We start from the raw sequence: 17,952 nt of genomic DNA on the forward strand, positions 1-17,952 counted from the left end.
TGCCAAGTGTCAGGTCTGAAGGAAACCTGGCCCCATGCCTACGATGACGCATGATGGTGGCAGCATCATGCTGTGGGGATGCTTTTCAGCGGCCGGGACCTGGAGACTAGTCAGGATAAAGTGAAAGATGAACAGAGCAAAGTACAGAGAGATCCTTGGTGAAAACCTGCTCCAGCGTGCTCAGGACCTCAGACTGGGGCGAAGGTTCACCTTCCAACAGGACAACGACCCTAAGCACACAGCCAAGACAACGCATGAGTGGCTTCGGGACAAGTCTCTGAATGTCTTTGAGTGGCCCCGCCAGAGCCCGGACATGAACCCGATCTGACATCTCTGGAGAGATCTGAAAATAGCTGTGCAGCGACGCTCCCCATCCAACCTGACAGAGCTTGAGAGGATCTGCAGAGAACAATGGGAGAAACTCCCCAAATTCAGGTGTGCCAAGCTTGTAGCGTCATACCCAAGAAGACTTGAGGCTGTAATCACTGCCAAAGGTGCTTCCACAAGGTACTGAGTAAAGGGTCTGAATACTTACGTAAAACATTTTTTTATTTTATTGTTTTTATTGCAAAAATGTATAAAAACTTGTTTTTGCTTGGTCATTATGGGGTATTGTATATATAATCCATTTTAGAATAAGGCTGTAACGTAACAAAATGTAGAAGTAGTTAAGGCGTCTGAATACTTTCCAAATGCACTATACATACACATTTCTTTGTTATTTTTTAACAGGCTTTCTAGTTACAATGTTATTGTTCACAAAACATGTTAATACAATCTACTTAAAAACCGGAGGAAAAAATAAGCTTAATTAACAACTTGGGCAATTGTACTGGAGAGGAGTTTTCCATCTCAGGTAAACTCTAAAAGTGCTGGTTACAATGTTGATTGTGATAGTACATCAAGTTAATCTGTTAATGTTCCCCTCATCAATTGAGAACATGTGGCACACAACGGAAAACATGTGGTCATTTACAGCAACTGCCAGACCAGGCGGCATTAAAACACAGCACTGCAGTTAAAACAATTTTGTGGAAAACTGTATCTTCTCTGTTGTTATATTTGGCAGTAAACATTTGGTTTTATGTGTTATCCAAAAATGTGGTTGAGCGAATAGGATGAGATTAATGGAAAACTCATTACAATTCAATCCAACCCCCTCTGTCCTTTCTCACAATGGTTCTAGATCAACTTTGTCTTTATCTGTTATCAAGTATAATACTCTGGAAAAAGCATTGCCAGGAAAAAGCATTGCCAGCGAAGACAACGCTTAGAGAATGTATTTTTCACTCAGTCTATAAAGGCAATAATTAGATTAAAAGCTCTATTGATAAAATCTAACTTTGTTTGTGAAAAATCTAGACAACATTTATTTTTCAAACAACCTATCGAATAAAAGTCTCTTTTGACAATATCTCACTTTCTTTGTGAAAAATCTGTCATAAAAACATGATTTGATGGCAAAGGCCGTCTCTCTTATTTGAGCACAATATTTCAAAATACATTTTGGTGGACATCACTCAATTCTCTCTTTGTTTGTTTCAGTTATACAACAGAATTGAGAAGAAGCCTGTCACACTAGTCATAGTCATAGGGAGATGTGCTTGACAACTTAACACTTTCAATTCAGTACCAAACTTTTATGGAACATATATTCTGTATCTGATAAACATGGTGTAACAAATAAAATAAAATGCTTCTGAGCTGATTGATAATACCATACAACATTGAGCTGATTGATAATACCATACAACATTGAGCTGATTGATAATACCATACAACATTGAGCTGATTGATAATACCATACAACATTGAGCTAATTGATAATACCATACAACATTGAGCTGATTGATAATACCATACAACATTGAGCTGATTGATAATACCATACAACATTGAGCTGATTGATAATACCATACAACATTGAGCTGATTGATAATACCATACAACATTGAGCTGATTGATAATACCACACAACATTGAGCTGATTGATAATACCATACAACATTGAGCTGATTGATAATACCATACAACATTGAGCTGATTGATAATACCATACAACATTGAGCTGATTGATAATACCATACAACATTGAGCTGATTGATAATACCATACAACATTGAGCATACAACATTGAGCTGATTGATAATACCATACAACATTGAGCTGATTGATAATACCATACAACATTGAGCTGATTGATAATACCATACAACATTGAGCTGATTGATAATACCATACAACATTGAGCTGATTGATAATACCATACAACATTGAGCTGATTGATAATACCATACAACATTGAGCTGATTGATAATACCATACAACATTGAGCTGATTGATAATACCATACAACATTGAGCTGATTGATAATACCATACAACATTGAGCTGATTGATAATACCATACAACATTGAGCTGATTGATAATACCATACAACATTGAGCTGATTGATAATACCATACAACATTGAGCTGATTGATAATACCATACAACATTGAGCTGATTGATAATACCATACAACATTGAGCTGATTGATAATACCATACAACATTGAGCTGATTGATAATACCATACAACATTGAGCTGATTGATAATACCATACAACATTGAGCTGATTGATAATACCATACAACATTGAGCTGATTGATAATACCATACAACATTGAGCTGATTGATAATACCATACAACATTGAGCTGATTGATAATACCATACAACATTGAGCTGATTGATAATACCATACAACATTGAGCTGATTGATAATACCATACAACATTGAGCTGATTGATAATACCATACAACATTGAGCTGATTCATAATACCATACAACATTGAGCTGATTGATAATACCATACAACATTGAGCTGATTGATAATACCATACAACATTGAGCTGGAATAAAAAAATAAAGTTTAGGACTTTAACCAGAACAGAAAAGACAAACAAAACATGTATATCTTATTGTTAGTTTATCTTCTACAGGCCAACAACCCGTCTAATGCCACTCCGTACCCCCCTATGAGATATGGACAGAAAAGTGCTGTAGCTCTGTACTCTCTGTAAAAGCACACCAGACAGATCCAACTAGAATACTGAGGGTCTTCTACAGGAAAACCAATATGGTAGGCAAGGCAGGCAAGAAAGGAAAAAGGAAAACATGGAGAAGCAATTTAAAGCCATAATTAGGATAACAACTGGTCTGAAAGAAACTAAGTCAGACCGGCGAGAATGTCTCACAGGGAGAAGAGACCCATGGTTCTCATCGTCAGGTTTTGCAGAGGTCTGCCTGTCAGACTTTCACCTGGCTCAGTAATTTTGAGTGTAGTTAATGGTGGATGTGCAGAATTATACAACGGTGGGTCTAATCCTGAATACTGTTTGGTTAATAGCGCATTCCAGAAGGTGTCTATTCCACAAGTTACCACCAGCTAAATCTATGACATTAAAATGCCTATTTACTCTGTTCCATCTGACTGCGCAATCCACTGTCGCATCAGCCAAGGCAGGTAAGTTATAAACTTCATCTCCACAATCAAAAGCATCTAGACATTATCTCACATTGCTTTTAGACTAACTAACATTTAGTTTTCAACCGCAGAGATTTGTATAAACCTTACTGTCTGTGTCTTCGACATTAGCAACATTGCTTCAATATTAAGAACCGTCCCATACTAATGAACCTCTAGGGGTCGGGAGTCGGGACGAGAGAAAGAGGGGCAAGCAGCGTTTCTCAGCCAGTCGAAATCATGAATCAGCTGATATCATTTTTATGCATATATACAAAGAAATATCAATTGAAAAAAGGTCAAACGAAATGAAGTGCAGCTAGTTTGCAGTCTTTCCACCTTCAGTTTGAAGTGATTGTGTTAGCTGTGTTGTTGGCTAGCTCCTCTGAACAACAGTGTCCTAATGAGGGAGCATATTTTTTTACACCAGGTGAAATTGTGCCTCATTAGCTCATTGTTATGGATGTATCGAAATAAATGTCACTAGAAAACAGCTTAAACAAATGCAGCTACTGTTGTTATTTTGTCTGTACTGTTTGACATGACTGTAAGTAAGCAGTAGTTGGCTAGCTAGCAAGCATGGGATAAGAATGTTGCCAGCCAGTATGGCAATGGGACATTTAGAACGAACGACTGTCCATAGATACAGAACAAAAAGACTGAACGACTGCGTCGCGTCTCTGGCAACTGAACCAATAGAACGAATGACCAGACGTCTTGGGTAGCAACCCTAGATTTGTTTCGGACTATATCTTGTGGAAGGATGTAATAGTGTGAATAAAGTCATCAAAATAATGTTTTTATTGAAAATATGTCAATCATCATTTGAATATGTTGGTAACCCATTGTATAAAAGTGATAATGCCCTTGAAGCCGGTGTTTACTGCCCTCGAAGCCGTCTCGGGCCTAACAAACTCCCATGCCAATATCCTTCAAACATCGGCTTCGAAGGCATTATCACTTGAACAAACTTGGAGGCAAACGTAAGAGGAAAGCTCGGCATCTCTGTATTGAAGACATACATCCAAGACGAGAGCAAGGAAGCCATGGGGTTTGAACAAAGAGAAACTTGTCTGCATTAGTTTATGGGAGCTTAGATAACCCAAAGCGTCCAGCCTTGACACTAAGATTGATTGTTCACAGGCCGTATTGATCTTTCAGCCATGTGAACGAAATACATCAATACGAGGCTCATCACTATCTCAGTTAAACTCTCCATGCCGTAATGACCATACTGTTATTCTGTTCATGTTCATAGCTCTAGGAACCCTATTGTCAACAGCCCTAATGTCTGTCTCTGGGACTACATCCTTTTTTTGTCATGTTTAAGGTTTGTTGTAATGTTTAAGGTCAAGGCCATGGCTTTCTTTGGGGAAATAAATCAAGACAGCTGACCATATTTTACTCTCCCCAAAGTGTTGTGTGCTACCAATGTACTGTCTCAAAGTGTAGGACACACTCCATAACTTCTAATATAATATGTTCAGAGTGCAGTCTCTCACTACAGCCACAGCAGTAGGGTTAATGGGACATTAATACTCATCCTATGCATGGACATTCTGTTGTGATGGCTATTCTGTTGTGATGGCTACCCGCTGGGTAGAAACGTCAATGTCTAGTTTTGATTTACATTTGGTTGAGTTGTCAACTAATGTGAATTCAATGTGAAATCAACAACAAAAATTACTTTTTGTAAATCCAATCCGTTTCCCATGTTGATTCAATGTCATCACATTGATGTTTTGGGTTGAAAACAAGGTGGAAACAAAGTTGATTCAACCAGTACAGTGGATAATGAGCTCATTAGTGATTAATTCTTCAGGTTAATCTGTTCATATGCAAACCAGGGGTCACTTGCAGCCACATCCCTAACACCGTTTATGGGCAAGGCAGGAACTTAACCCATAAAACAGCACAGCTCAGGATAATTTCATTACAAGAGCCTGACACTACCAGTGCTACTGCTACTGTCTTTGTCCACTGCCTGAGGAGGACTTCACTACTCTCTGGTCCACCCTTTTGACTGCACTACGAAACAAAGATCTGTTAGCAGACCTGCCAGAAGATCGGCCACATCATCTGCCACTGTTGAGGATCCAGATGATCTGTTTGAACAGATAGAGAAGCTGGTGGAAGAGTTTTTACTCAGATATGATCTTAATCAGCAAAGAGAAGTTCTTGATCAAGTCAAGATAAAGACATCCACCAAGAGAGCGGTATGCATTGTTTTTGAAATTACACAACTTTAAAAAAGTAGCAATGCACTTCTATATACACTGAATGTACAAAACATTAGGAACACCTGCTCTTTCCATGACATAGGCTGACCAGGTGAGTCCAGGTGAAAGATATGATCCCTTATTGATGTCACCTGTTAAATCCACTTCAAGCAGTGTTGATGAAGGGGAGGAGACAGTTTAAATAATGATTTTTAAGCCTTGTGACAATTGAGACATGGATTGTGCATGTGTACCATTCGGAGGGTGAATGGGCAAGACAAACGATTTAAGTCCCTTTTAATGGGGTATGGTAGTAGGTGCCAGGCACACCGGTGTGAGTGTGTCAAGAACTGCAACATTGCTGGGTTTTTCACGCTCAACAGTTTCCCATGTATAAAAAATGGTCCACCACGCAAAGGACATCCAGCCTACTTGACGCAACTGTGGGAAACACTGGAGTCAACATGGGCTAGCATCCCTTTGGAATGCTTGCCACACCTTGCAGTCCATGCCCTGATGAATTGCGGCAGTTCTGAAGGCAAAAGGGTGGTGCCACTCAATATTAGGAACTTGTTCCTAATGTTTGGTATACTCAGGGTATATTTTAGTTTGTCTGATACATTAGAAATATTTATTTACTTAGATTTTTCCAGCTGTCTTTCAGAGGGAAAGAGGAATGGTACGCAGAATACTCACACCACATAGTGCAACAGATCGAAATGTTAAGAGATATTATTTACAATGTTGATTGTTTCTGTTTTGTTTTTTAAAGCTGCTTTCTTTTTCTAATCATGGAAGTACTTGTATGTTTTCCAACTGAACTTCAAAAGATTCAAATGCTTGTATGCTAAATTAGTTTGATCTCTATGCTTCACAGGATGCTATCCTCCTCCCTCACCATTATCATGTCCCATCTACATTGGAAGGGGTGGAACAACAATTTCAGCAGTATCTGACTGTGAAACAGGCGGAGTGTGACCTGGAAGAGGTTGAGTTCAAACAACAGAGAGGAGAGCAGAAGAAGTCATTGGTAGGCTGAACCCAACCCTGCACAGCAGCCCCAAAGCCACATCCATCTGCCATACAGAGTCCTGACCCTCTGGTTCTAAGGAGAAGCCAGCACCATAACCCATCTCTGAGAACCCTTCGAGGGAATAACACACTGGACCATCACGGCAGATGTCAGCTCACTTCTCCCCAGCATTCCTCAAGTCTCTTTCAGAATAGTAGCTGCTCCAGATGAGGAACTAGACATTGACGTCTATGAGTCAGGGGAAGTTTATTCCCAAGAAAGCTTGTTTAAAATGATGTAGAAGCAAGCTGCCAGTATACTTTAGTTGGAGCAGTTGCTAAAGGAAAGGAGAGCCACCACCTCTATGGCTTTGCCAGAGGACACCTCTAGCTCTCTGGGCTTCTATGGCTGTGCCTCCATCTCCAGTACAGAGAGCACCTCTAGTACCCTGGGCCCTTATTATCATTCATCTAATGATAAGACAAAAAAATCTCATCTTTGCTAACGTATGATGGGGTCCCTGGGTCGCCGGTTTCCCTGATAGGGGGTCCCTGGGATGTACCCGGCTACAGCTGACTCAGCTACTTGAAGGGCTAATGAAAGTCAAAGAATACTTTTACGTGTCTATTTTCAAAGGATTAATCTTTTACGCGTCTATTTTCAAAGGGTGAATCTGAGAACAATAACAACTTTCAAAGTTAAGAACGCTACAACAATATGGAAGAAAATGTAAGATTCTGCAATAACCAATATCACTCACCAAAAGCATAACCCGATGGCATAATCCTTGGATAGCTTTTCAGAATGCACTGAAAAATGGTTCCACATGTTAAACTAAGGCCATAGAAACCTTAAATTACTTGATAATAGGAAATACATGTATTTCCATGAGAGAATTAAAAAGCAGTTTTGGGCTGACCAATGTAGATATTTTCAAATACAACCAATTTAAAAGTTTCAAATCACAATTTTTTTATTTGAAATATTTTGGACATCAGAGCAATCTTGAGTGAATCCTATTTGAGTCAGAAAAGGATATTCATATGATAGGTAAGTTAAACAAAACCTTGCAGAGAGCCTATCCAACTGACTGTCTTACTTTTGGAAGAAAGGCTTACAAATAACTGATGTTGTTACAAGATGGAGGATGTTAGAACATACAGTACCAGTCAAAAGTCTGGACACACCTACTCATTCCAGGGTTTTTCTTTATTTTTTACTATTTTCTACAATGTAGAATAATAGTGAAGACATCAAAAAATATGAAATAACACATTTGGAATCATGTAGCAACCAAACAAGTGTTAAACAAATCAAAATATATTTATATATATATATATATAATATATATAAATATATATTCTTCAAAGAAGCCACCTTTTGCCTTAATGACAGCTTTGCACAATCGTGACATCCTCTCAACCAGCTTCACCTGGAATGCTTTTCCAACAGAGTTCCCACGTATGCTGAGCACTTGTTGGCTGCTTTCCTTTGCTCTGCGGTCCAATTGGGTTGATTGGGTTGAGGTCGGGTGATTGTGGAGGCCAGGTCATCTGATGCAGAACTCCATCACTCTCCTTCTTGGTCAAATAGCTCTTACACAGCCTGAAGGTGTGATGGGTCATTGTCCTATTGAAAAACAAATTGAAGTCCCACTAAGCGCAAACCAGATGGGATGGCGTATCGCTGCAGAATGCTGTGGCAGCTATTCTGGTTAAGTGTGCCTTGAATACAAAATAAATTAAGAGTGTCACCAACAAAGCACCCCCACATATTCACACCTCCTACTCCATTCTTCATGGTGGAGATCATCCATTCACCTACTCTGTGTCTCACAAAGACACAGCGGTTGGAACCAAACATCTCACATTTGGACTCATCAGACCAAAGGACAGATTTCCACCGGCCTAATGTTCATTGCTTGTGTTTCTTGGCCCAAGCAAGCCTCTTCTTCTTGTTGATGTCCTTTGGTAGTGGTTTCTTTGCAGACATTCAACAATGAAGGCCTGATTCATGCAGTCTCCTCTGAACAGTTGATGTTGAGATGTGTCTGTTACTTGAACTCTGTGAAGCATTTATTTGGGCTGCAAATGAACTTATCCTCTGCAGCAGCGGTAACTCTGGGTCTTCCTTTTCTGTGGTGGTCCTCATGAGAGCCAGTTTCGTCATAGAGCTTGATGGTTTTTGCGACTGCACTTGAAGAAACTTTCCAAGTTCTCAACATTTTCTGACCTTCATGTCTTAAAGTAATGATGGACTGTCATTTCTCTTTGCTTATTTGAGCTGTTCTTGCCATAATAAGAACTTGGTCTTTTACCAAATAGGGCTATCTTCAAGATACCACCTCTACCTTGTCACAACACAACTGATTGGCTCAAATGCATTAAGAAGGAAATACATTCCACAAATTAATTTTTAACAAGGCACACCTAATTATTAAAATGCATTCCAGTTGACTACCTCATGAAGCTGGTTGAGATAATGCCAAGACAGTGCAAAGCTGTCATCAAGGCAAAGGGTTGCTCCTTTGAAGAATATCAAATATCAAATATATTTTGATTTGTTTAACACTTTTTTGGATACTACATGATTCCATGTGTGTTATTTCATAGTTTTGATGTCTTCACTATTATTCTACAATGTAGAAAATAGTCAAATAAAAGAGAAACCCTGGGATGAGTAGGTGTGTCCAAAATGTTGACTGGTTCTGCAACTAACAAAATTACAGTTAACGAAAATGTACACTTAATCCAGTACAAACTAATGTATAGAATGTATTATACAAGATACACAATTCACAAATTCTACAGCACAACACCGAGTCATGTCTTAAGTGTAAAACTTACAATGACTCAATAATCCACGTCTTCTGGGAATGCTATAAATCCCAAAGATTATGGGTGGAGTTAGACCAGTTGGGTCCCGATTTAAATGACATGCAGCTTATAAAGGATTCATAAAGACTTCATAAACACTACATAAATGTGTTACAAATCTTCTATAACCATTTGTCATGCTTGATAAAGGGTTCATAAATGTGGCATAAACACCAATGTCAAATGTGCCATAACCCACTATGTAAAAAATGTATTCATTATTTAACCCAGATTTTACCAGGTAAGTGGACTGAGAACACATTCAAATTTACAGCAATGACCTGGGGAATAGTTACAGGGGAGAGGAATGAGCCAATTGTAAACTGGGGATGATTAGGTGACCGTTATGGTATGTGGGCCAGTTTGGGAATTAAGCCAGGACACTGCAGTTCACACCACTACCCATACAATAAGTGCCATGGGATCTTTAGTAACCACAGAGAGTCAGGACACCCGTTTAACGTCCCATCCAAAAGACGGCACCCTGCACAGGGCAATGTCCCCAATCACTGTGCTGGGGCAGTGGGATATTTTTTTAACAAGAGGAAAGGGTGCCTCCTTTTGGCCCTCCAACACCACTTACAGCATCATCTGGTCTCCCATCCAGGACCAACCATGCTTAGCTTCAGAAGCAAGTCATCAGTGGGATGCAGGGTGGTCTCCCATCCAGGACCAACCCTGCTTAGCTTCAGAAGCAAGTCATCAGTGGGATGCAGGGTGGTCTCCCATCCAGGACCAACCCTGCTTAGCTTCAGAAGCAAGTCATCAGTGGGATGCAGGGTGGTCTCCCATCCAGGACCAACCATGCTTAGCTTCAGAAGCAAGTCATCAGTGGGATGCAGGGTGGTCTCCCATCCAGGACCAACCATGCTTAGCTTCAGAAGCAAGTCATCAGTGGGATGCAGGGTGGTCTGCTTCAGAAGCAAGTCCCATTCAGGACCTTGTCTTAGAAGCAAGTCATCAGTGGGATGCAGGGTGGTCTGCTGCTGGAATTCTGCTGACATAAACCTGTACTTTATAAAGGGTGGCATAAGCACCACTTAATAAAGGCTTTATAAATAATATTAAATTGAGGCTTCACAAAGAGCATTGCAAAGCCAGGATATTGGATTCGATTCCCAGAACCACCCATAAGTAAAAATGTATTTACACATGACTGTTACTCGCTTTGGATAAAAGCATCTGCTGAATTTGATATATTATATTTCACTACAACATTTCTAGGATGGCCGAACCACTTTAACTCTTGGCTGCATAGTCCTTCCCCCAAAATGCTGTGCTGCAGGATTACACACACTCTAAAGTGGAGTCATTCATGGCAAGAAATGTTGGTAGGGCCTTTTAAAAGCAGGTGCGGTAGATGTTTAAACCACATCAGTGGATGACTTTTGAGGTCTTGTAAAAATCGAAGAAATTTGTATTTTGAGTGTAGTTGCCCTTTAATCCAGTGAACATGCCCTGCACTGTTGTTTGGTTAGCGGGTTTCTGTAGTGCAGTAAGCGCACATAAGATGTGAATCGGTCCCCAATGGAATCGGTGGAGTAAAGTAAAATGCCCATTTGTGCTGCCACTGGACAGTGAAAAACAAGTTATTTATTGTACCCTTTATTTATTGTAATTTAAATTAGTTTGTAGTAGTTAAGTGTTGAGTTAGATTACTGTAGCTACCTCAATCATTTAAAAAAAATAAGTTCAGTGACTTCACAACAATTATTAGCTATCCGAAAATTAGCTAGCTAGCAGGCTCAGCTAAATACAAATCCCCTAGATACCACAAAAGAGGAATATAATAATATGATTTGAATGGAGTTTCCCATCTTCCCATTTCGAGTTTCTAGTGAAGCACAGGAATTCCCTTATCCTGATGTTGTGACAAAGGCATTTCCTAACAGACCTGCTAACTTTCTTTGTTGTTACTTTTAATGTTGGAGCCAACATGCAGTAACTGTAGCAGGAAGAAAGCCAATTACCATACGTCCACCAGCTTAGGGACAAGCTAAACTATTCACAGCCCTGTGTAATGTTCAATGAAACTGCATTGCTGAACATTTTGAAACTCGTAGATGTATTTGTATTGCTTAAAAAATGTACAAATAAAAGGAAATGTATGGTTTGACAATGTTTTTAATGTTTATTTGTTTGAGCTGTTAGTGATAATTCCCTAAGTGTTATTACATTTGTGTTGAAATCATTGAGCGTTTATATATGAGTTATGAATGACCAAAGGTGTCTGACCTTATAATAAGTACAGAGTCATATGGTACAAGGCATTTATGTATGTGTTATAAGTGACCAAAAGTGTTTGAATTTAAATTAAGTACAGCATCATGCAATATAGTCTTCACGGATGTGTTATGAATGACCGAAGGTGTCTCACTTCAATCTAAGTATTACAGGACACTACATAACGTGTAAATAGATAGGTTATTAACGTTCTGTTGATTTAAGAAGGTTGTCTCATGATCTACAGGTTACTGTAGGGTGTGAGAGGTATTTAAATGATTTGATGGACCTGCAAAGCTTGCGTTTGTGTGCGTGTGTCAGAACCAAGACGATTTGGAGTAGTCCAACCTGAGACTACCACACCAGGTATTCATCTTCTGTTCCCATGCCGGAGACCAGGACTTGATTACAACCTGTTACAATGGTGACAACATTTTGTGGCTGATATTTCATCGGGGGAGTGGGTGAATATGCCCAGCACCGCACTGTATGGGTATTTTCTTGTGTGTGTGCATGTATGTGTACTGAGGAACATGTAACTTGGTTCCAGAAGAAAGACACTTTCAATTTCTTTAGGTTGGGCGCTTTCATCAAGGTAAGAGTTTCTTCGAGTAACGTCGTCCCTAGGCTACTGCACACACAGCACATAGAGTATAATCCTGGGATATCAACCATTCAAAGTTGGCCTTTGTGGGAGTGACCATAGAATTCTATGGGAGTGACCTTACTGAGTAAATTATTTATAATCGTCACTATTTAACACAGTCAAAAACTCATAATAATGGCTAAACCATGCCCATTTCCACAATTTATCTTCTTAAAATTAACTGATGGCCAAGTTTGATGCTTTGGTCCACTAGACCTTCCACATACGAAGTGTCTGGGAAAGAGACGCGGTGTAATGGGGCGGCAGGGTACCCTAGTGGATAGAGCTTTGGACTAGTAACCGAAAGGTTGCAAGTTCAAATCCCCGAGCTGACAAGGTACAAAATCTGTCGTTCTGCCCCTGAACAGGCAGTTAACCCACTGTTCCTAGGCCGTCATTGAAAATAAGAATTTGTTCTTAACTGACTTGCCTGGTAAAATAAAGGTTAAAAAAAGAAACATGACATCACTTTAGTGCTTATCAGCAAATGTTGTCACCCGTTACAAAATATTCCTGTCTTTTTACTGCACATGTTTATATCATATTCACCCTAGTGGGTTATGTCACATTTGACATAGGTGATTATGTCACACAGTTATGCCACATTTATGAACCCTTTATAAAGCATGACATATGGTTATAGCTGCTTGTAACACATTTTTGTAGTGCTTTTGAAGGCATTATGAAGGCTCTATGAAGCATTTATAAGCTGAATGTCATTTAAAGTGGGAATTATTACAATGTAAATGTACTTTTAATCTGTCTATCTGCATATTTCAAGACACGGCATATGAGGGCGCAGTGAGATACCCGATTGGTTGGACAATACTTTTCTCATCAATCATCTTTAAAAATGTATACTTAAAAACTGGAACTCAACTAATCCTTCAATGATAACAAGGGCGCAAAATGTTGAAAGTGCGTGAGCAATGGAGAGAAACAAAATGGTGCAGTTTGAGGCCATATGGCGGAGAGTGATGCAGGCACTGGAGATGGGGGTGTCAGCAGGTGGGTCTCAGAAAAAAATCATGAAAGTCATAACGAAAGTATGTCTCACCCTTATCATGCACAAAGTTTGTTTGGTCTCCTCAAGATAAAGATACATATGTGACAATATCAACATTTCATTAAGGTGACTGGTTCGTTAGTCAGATGAGAGCGGGTTCATTCTCTTCCATGGCCCGATCTAGTCTGGCGTGTTTGCACTCTGTAAAGGATTTTTTTGCTGCTGCTCTACTGCAGTTGTCTTGATTAATTAGAATACTTAATTTGTCACTAAGTGTGATTAATTCCATTCATCTATCAAGTGTAAAGTCATCCAGTAATGTCACTGGTAATCAATTATTCACCATGGCAACTGGTGCGGAGAAGATATTGAACTGTGAGTAGAGTCACCGACATTCATATGTAGAATATATCCATTCATACACATCCCACGTATCCATACACTACACATAAACAAACACATCCGCGCATTACCATATGAACATCAATACTTCCTGTGACAAACACACTAATGTGAGGTGAAAACATCAATGCTTCTATTTATTTTTCCTTGCCACAGGTCTAGAAGGTGTGAGGAGAAGTGGGTATCGCCATGTATCCTTGTCGTTGGAGGAAGCCATTGATTTAACAGCTGGCTTCATAGCCTCTCCCTCCTCCTGTAGGCACAGCATGTAATATCAAACCACGAGTTTCCCTCTATCCACAGCAATCAATTCAACTGAGCTTCATGGCCTGTCTGGAGCTAGTCTAACTGCACAGCCTGGCCTTTTCCTTCTTAGAAGGCCATTGCTGTGATAAAAACATATCTCACTCTAGGCTCAGCCAATCTAATTATGGCTAGACAAGGGGGCACTACTGCGGGGCACTGTTTATGTCACCGCTAAGCTCTAACGGACTATCAGAGAGGTAGGAGACGACAGAAAGGCCAGGGAACAACCGATTCCAGAGATGACCATCAGACACAAATGCTATGCCCTTTATTTTACTGTTCTAGAAAACAAAATATTCCTGTATTTTTACTGCAGTATGTCTAGGGCCAGGTGTTTTCTTCACCATGTCACTTAACCAGCTAGAAAACTCCGGGCCCTAGTCTGGACATGTTACTTAGGCTACTAGAATCCAGAGTTTTGTCCTTGTCAGGTCAGGTGACAGTGTCATAACGAGCAACGTTTTATAACAGAGCTTTTGTAATGCCAGGATAGTTTAATTCATGTTGGAACCAGTGCAGCCTGTAGGGAGAAGGTTTAATCTCCTTCCCTGGAACTTCTCAGCATCTTAAGTCAACTGCGGACACTGCAATAAACAATAAGGACGCACAGATGTAGAATCTTAATTTGAGTCAGTTTGTTACAGCATGAAAATAATCCTGCAGTTTGTTACAGCATGAAAATAATCCTGCAGCAACAGGACATTCATGGACATTTTTGTAGGGATTGACACATTTTCTTAAGGGAGCATCAAGTTTGAAATCCCAAAGTGGGAATTAAAAACTTCAGAAGCCTTTTTTTACCTCAAGTACATTACAAGTTACACATTTCCTGCATTGCACTAAAGTTCTCCTGCAACAGGATGATCAAACTAAGATCCTGCATCTGGACTATATTTATGGTTGTTTTGAAACACTGATGCACATTCACATCTGGCTAAGTCCCGATGATTCCAAACAGATGTGACCTGCTCTGTTCCCAACTGTTATTCTAGACAAAATCTTCTCATATACTCTCTAAGTCATTCTCTCACACTTTTTGGTAACGAGATACTTCTCAAGTTCCTGGGAGGACAAACTATAAGCGTCCGTTGAGGGATGCGTCTTTGCTTAAGGCCCCGGCTGGGTCGTCTGAGACAATCAGTCACCTTAAAGCACGTACTGGGCTGCAGCTAAAGGTAAGAGGACAAGAGGACAGATTCGCAAGCACAGTGCAGGCGTGGCCGGTGTTGCATTCAGGAGTAGTTATAGAAAAGGTAGTAGAATTAGGAATAGTTGGAGTTATGAGGTTCTGGTGGTTAAATTAGTAGATGTATGATGCTTGCAAAATAAACTTGAAGTATGTTTCCCATATAAGCCACATGTTCTGAATGCATATAGTATAAGTTCCTTTATGCAAGTTTCTGCTGAAAAATAACTAATTCATTTAACCTGACCATGTGACTAGGCTATTCCTACGATCCTCTGTTTTTCCTGGTCAGATTATGTGGCCAGGAGAAACTCCAGTTCCTATGTTTCCTTAGATGGGAAGCAGGGGGGTAGCCTCCTACCTGAAGCCACTGGGACTGGTCACTGCGTCCAGAAGTCCAGGCATTGACCTTTCCCTGTTTGTCCAGACGGGCCTTGCTGGGTTCCCAGGTGAACATGTCCATGTTGAGTGTTCTGAAGAGGCTGGATGCTGTGATCTGGTAGTCCTGGATGTGGCCAGACTTCATCCCCATGGGCTCAGAGCAGCCTGTAGAAACAAACTAGTTAGTGGAAACAGTCCTTTCTAGAACTGCAAACTCCATAACAATACTTCCAAAGAAATACGATTTGTCAATACTCAATGGCGCCCCCTATTGTATTTCTTGAGAAATGCAGAACTTTCCTGTTCTTACAAGAAGGGGAACTTCTACCCGCACCTAGGTGGTGCGACACCTGTGCAAACCATTAGTCATGAATTATTACCTGTGAGCTCACAGCCGAGCAGCTCCATGCGCAGGGTGCAGTGTCTCCTACAGACCTGGGGGTAGATGCGCACGTACTGAGCCTCAATGGGAGGGGTGAAGGAGTTGGCAGAGGGAGCGTTGTTTTCCACATTTCCACGGAATATCTGAGGAGGGAAATTATACGACAGAAGAGGGGTTAAAAGGAATAGGAAGGGGGAAGCAAATTGTCTCTCACACGGTCTCTTAGTGTCTACTCGAAACGCAACAAATTTCTGCCATTCAATGAGCTCAAATTACTGGAAAATATTTTTTTTAATTGCACGATTTAAGCAGGTAATTTGTAAGCACACGATGTGTTTTGAATTAGTGGACCAATTACCTTGCCATACCATATAGACTGTTTTACAGTGCTATCCCCAAATGAACTAACATAGTGTTTCACAGGACCCTCTCAGGTATGTATGTTTGAGTGTGTGTGTGTGTGTGTTAAGGAATACAGCTCTCTCTGGATGAATTCAGGTCAGCATTGCACAGAGGTGCCCTCAAAAGGGGGGTCCCTCTGGGTCAGAACATCCGTCTACTCTCTGGCTAGCACACTCACAGTCAGACTCAAAGATCTCAGGCAAGAAAATGAACAACAGGGTTTTGAGTTTAGCCTCTCATCCCGGTGTTCTGCATGCCTCATTAATCTTACAGTTGTTAGAGTAACACCTATATACTGTATATTAAACAAAAATATAAACGCAACATGTAAAGTGTTGGTCCCATATTTCATGAGCTGAAATAAAATATACCAGAAATTCTCCATACGCACAAAAGCTTATTTCTCTCAGATTTTGTGCACACATCTGTTTACTTCCTGTTAGTGAGTGTTTATCCTTTGCCAAGATAATCATCCCCCTGACAGCTGTGGCATATCAAGAAGCTGATTAAACAGCATGATCATGACACAGGTGCACCTTGTTCTGGGGACAATAAAAGGCCACTCGAAAATGTGCAGTTTTGTCATAGAACACAATACCACAGATGTCTCAAGTTTTGAGGGAGCATGCAATTGGCATGCTGATCGCAGGAATGTCCACCAGAGCTGTTGCCAGATAATTTAATGCTAATTTATCTACCATATACCACCTCCAGCATTGTTATAGATAATTTAACAGTACGTCCAACCGGCCTTACAACCGCAGAACAAGTTTATGATGTCGTTTGGGAAAGCAGTTTGCCAATGTCAGCGTTGTGAACAGAGAGCCCCATGGTGGCAGTGGGGTTATGGTATGGTGTTTGCCAATGTCAGCGTTGTGAACAGAGAGCCCCATGGTGGCAGTGGGGTTATGGTATGGTGTTTGCCAATGTCAGCGTTGTGAACAGAGTGCCCCATGGTGGGGGTGGGGTTATGGTATGGTGTTTGCCAATGTCAGCGTTGTGAACAGAGAGCCCCATGGTGGCAGTGGGGTTATGGTATGGTGTTTGCCAATGTCAGCGTTGTGAACAGAGTGCCCCATGGTGGCAGTGGGGTTATGGTATGGTGTTTGCCAATGTCAGCGTTGTGAACAGAGTGCCCCATGGTGGCAGTGGGGTTATGGTATGGTGTTTGCCAATGTCAGCGTTGTGAACAGAGTGCCCCATGGTGGCAGTGGGGTTATGGTATGGTGTTTGCCAATGTCAGCGTTGTGAACAGAGTGCCCCATGGTGGCAGTGGGGTTATGGTATGGTGTTTGCCAATGTCAGCGTTGTGAACAGAGTGCCCCATGGTGGCAGTGGGGTTATGGTATGGTGTTTGCCAATGTCAGCGTTGTGAACAGAGTGCCCCATGGTGGCAGTGGGGT

The 17,952-nt window shown here is 40.7% G+C and overlaps 1 protein-coding gene across 3 annotated transcripts in view; it reads right to left on the reverse strand.

The window, feature by feature from the left end:
• Positions 1 to 17,952, reverse strand: part of LOC115111165 (EGF-like repeat and discoidin I-like domain-containing protein 3) — a 228,777-nt gene that overhangs the window by 43,606 nt on the left and 167,219 nt on the right. For all 3 annotated transcript variants that reach the window (XM_065011424.1, XM_065011423.1, XM_065011422.1), the window contains 2 exons: positions 16,146 to 16,290; positions 15,746 to 15,930 (listed from right to left, as the gene is read on the reverse strand). In XM_065011424.1, the coding sequence (XP_064867496.1) occupies positions 15,746 to 15,930; positions 16,146 to 16,290 (330 nt within the window). The remainder of the gene's footprint in view (positions 1 to 15,745; positions 15,931 to 16,145; positions 16,291 to 17,952) is intronic.

Source organism: Oncorhynchus nerka, linkage group LG27 (assembly GCF_034236695.1).
Source record: "Oncorhynchus nerka isolate Pitt River linkage group LG27, Oner_Uvic_2.0, whole genome shotgun sequence".
Taxonomy (NCBI): domain Eukaryota; kingdom Metazoa; phylum Chordata; class Actinopteri; order Salmoniformes; family Salmonidae; genus Oncorhynchus; species Oncorhynchus nerka.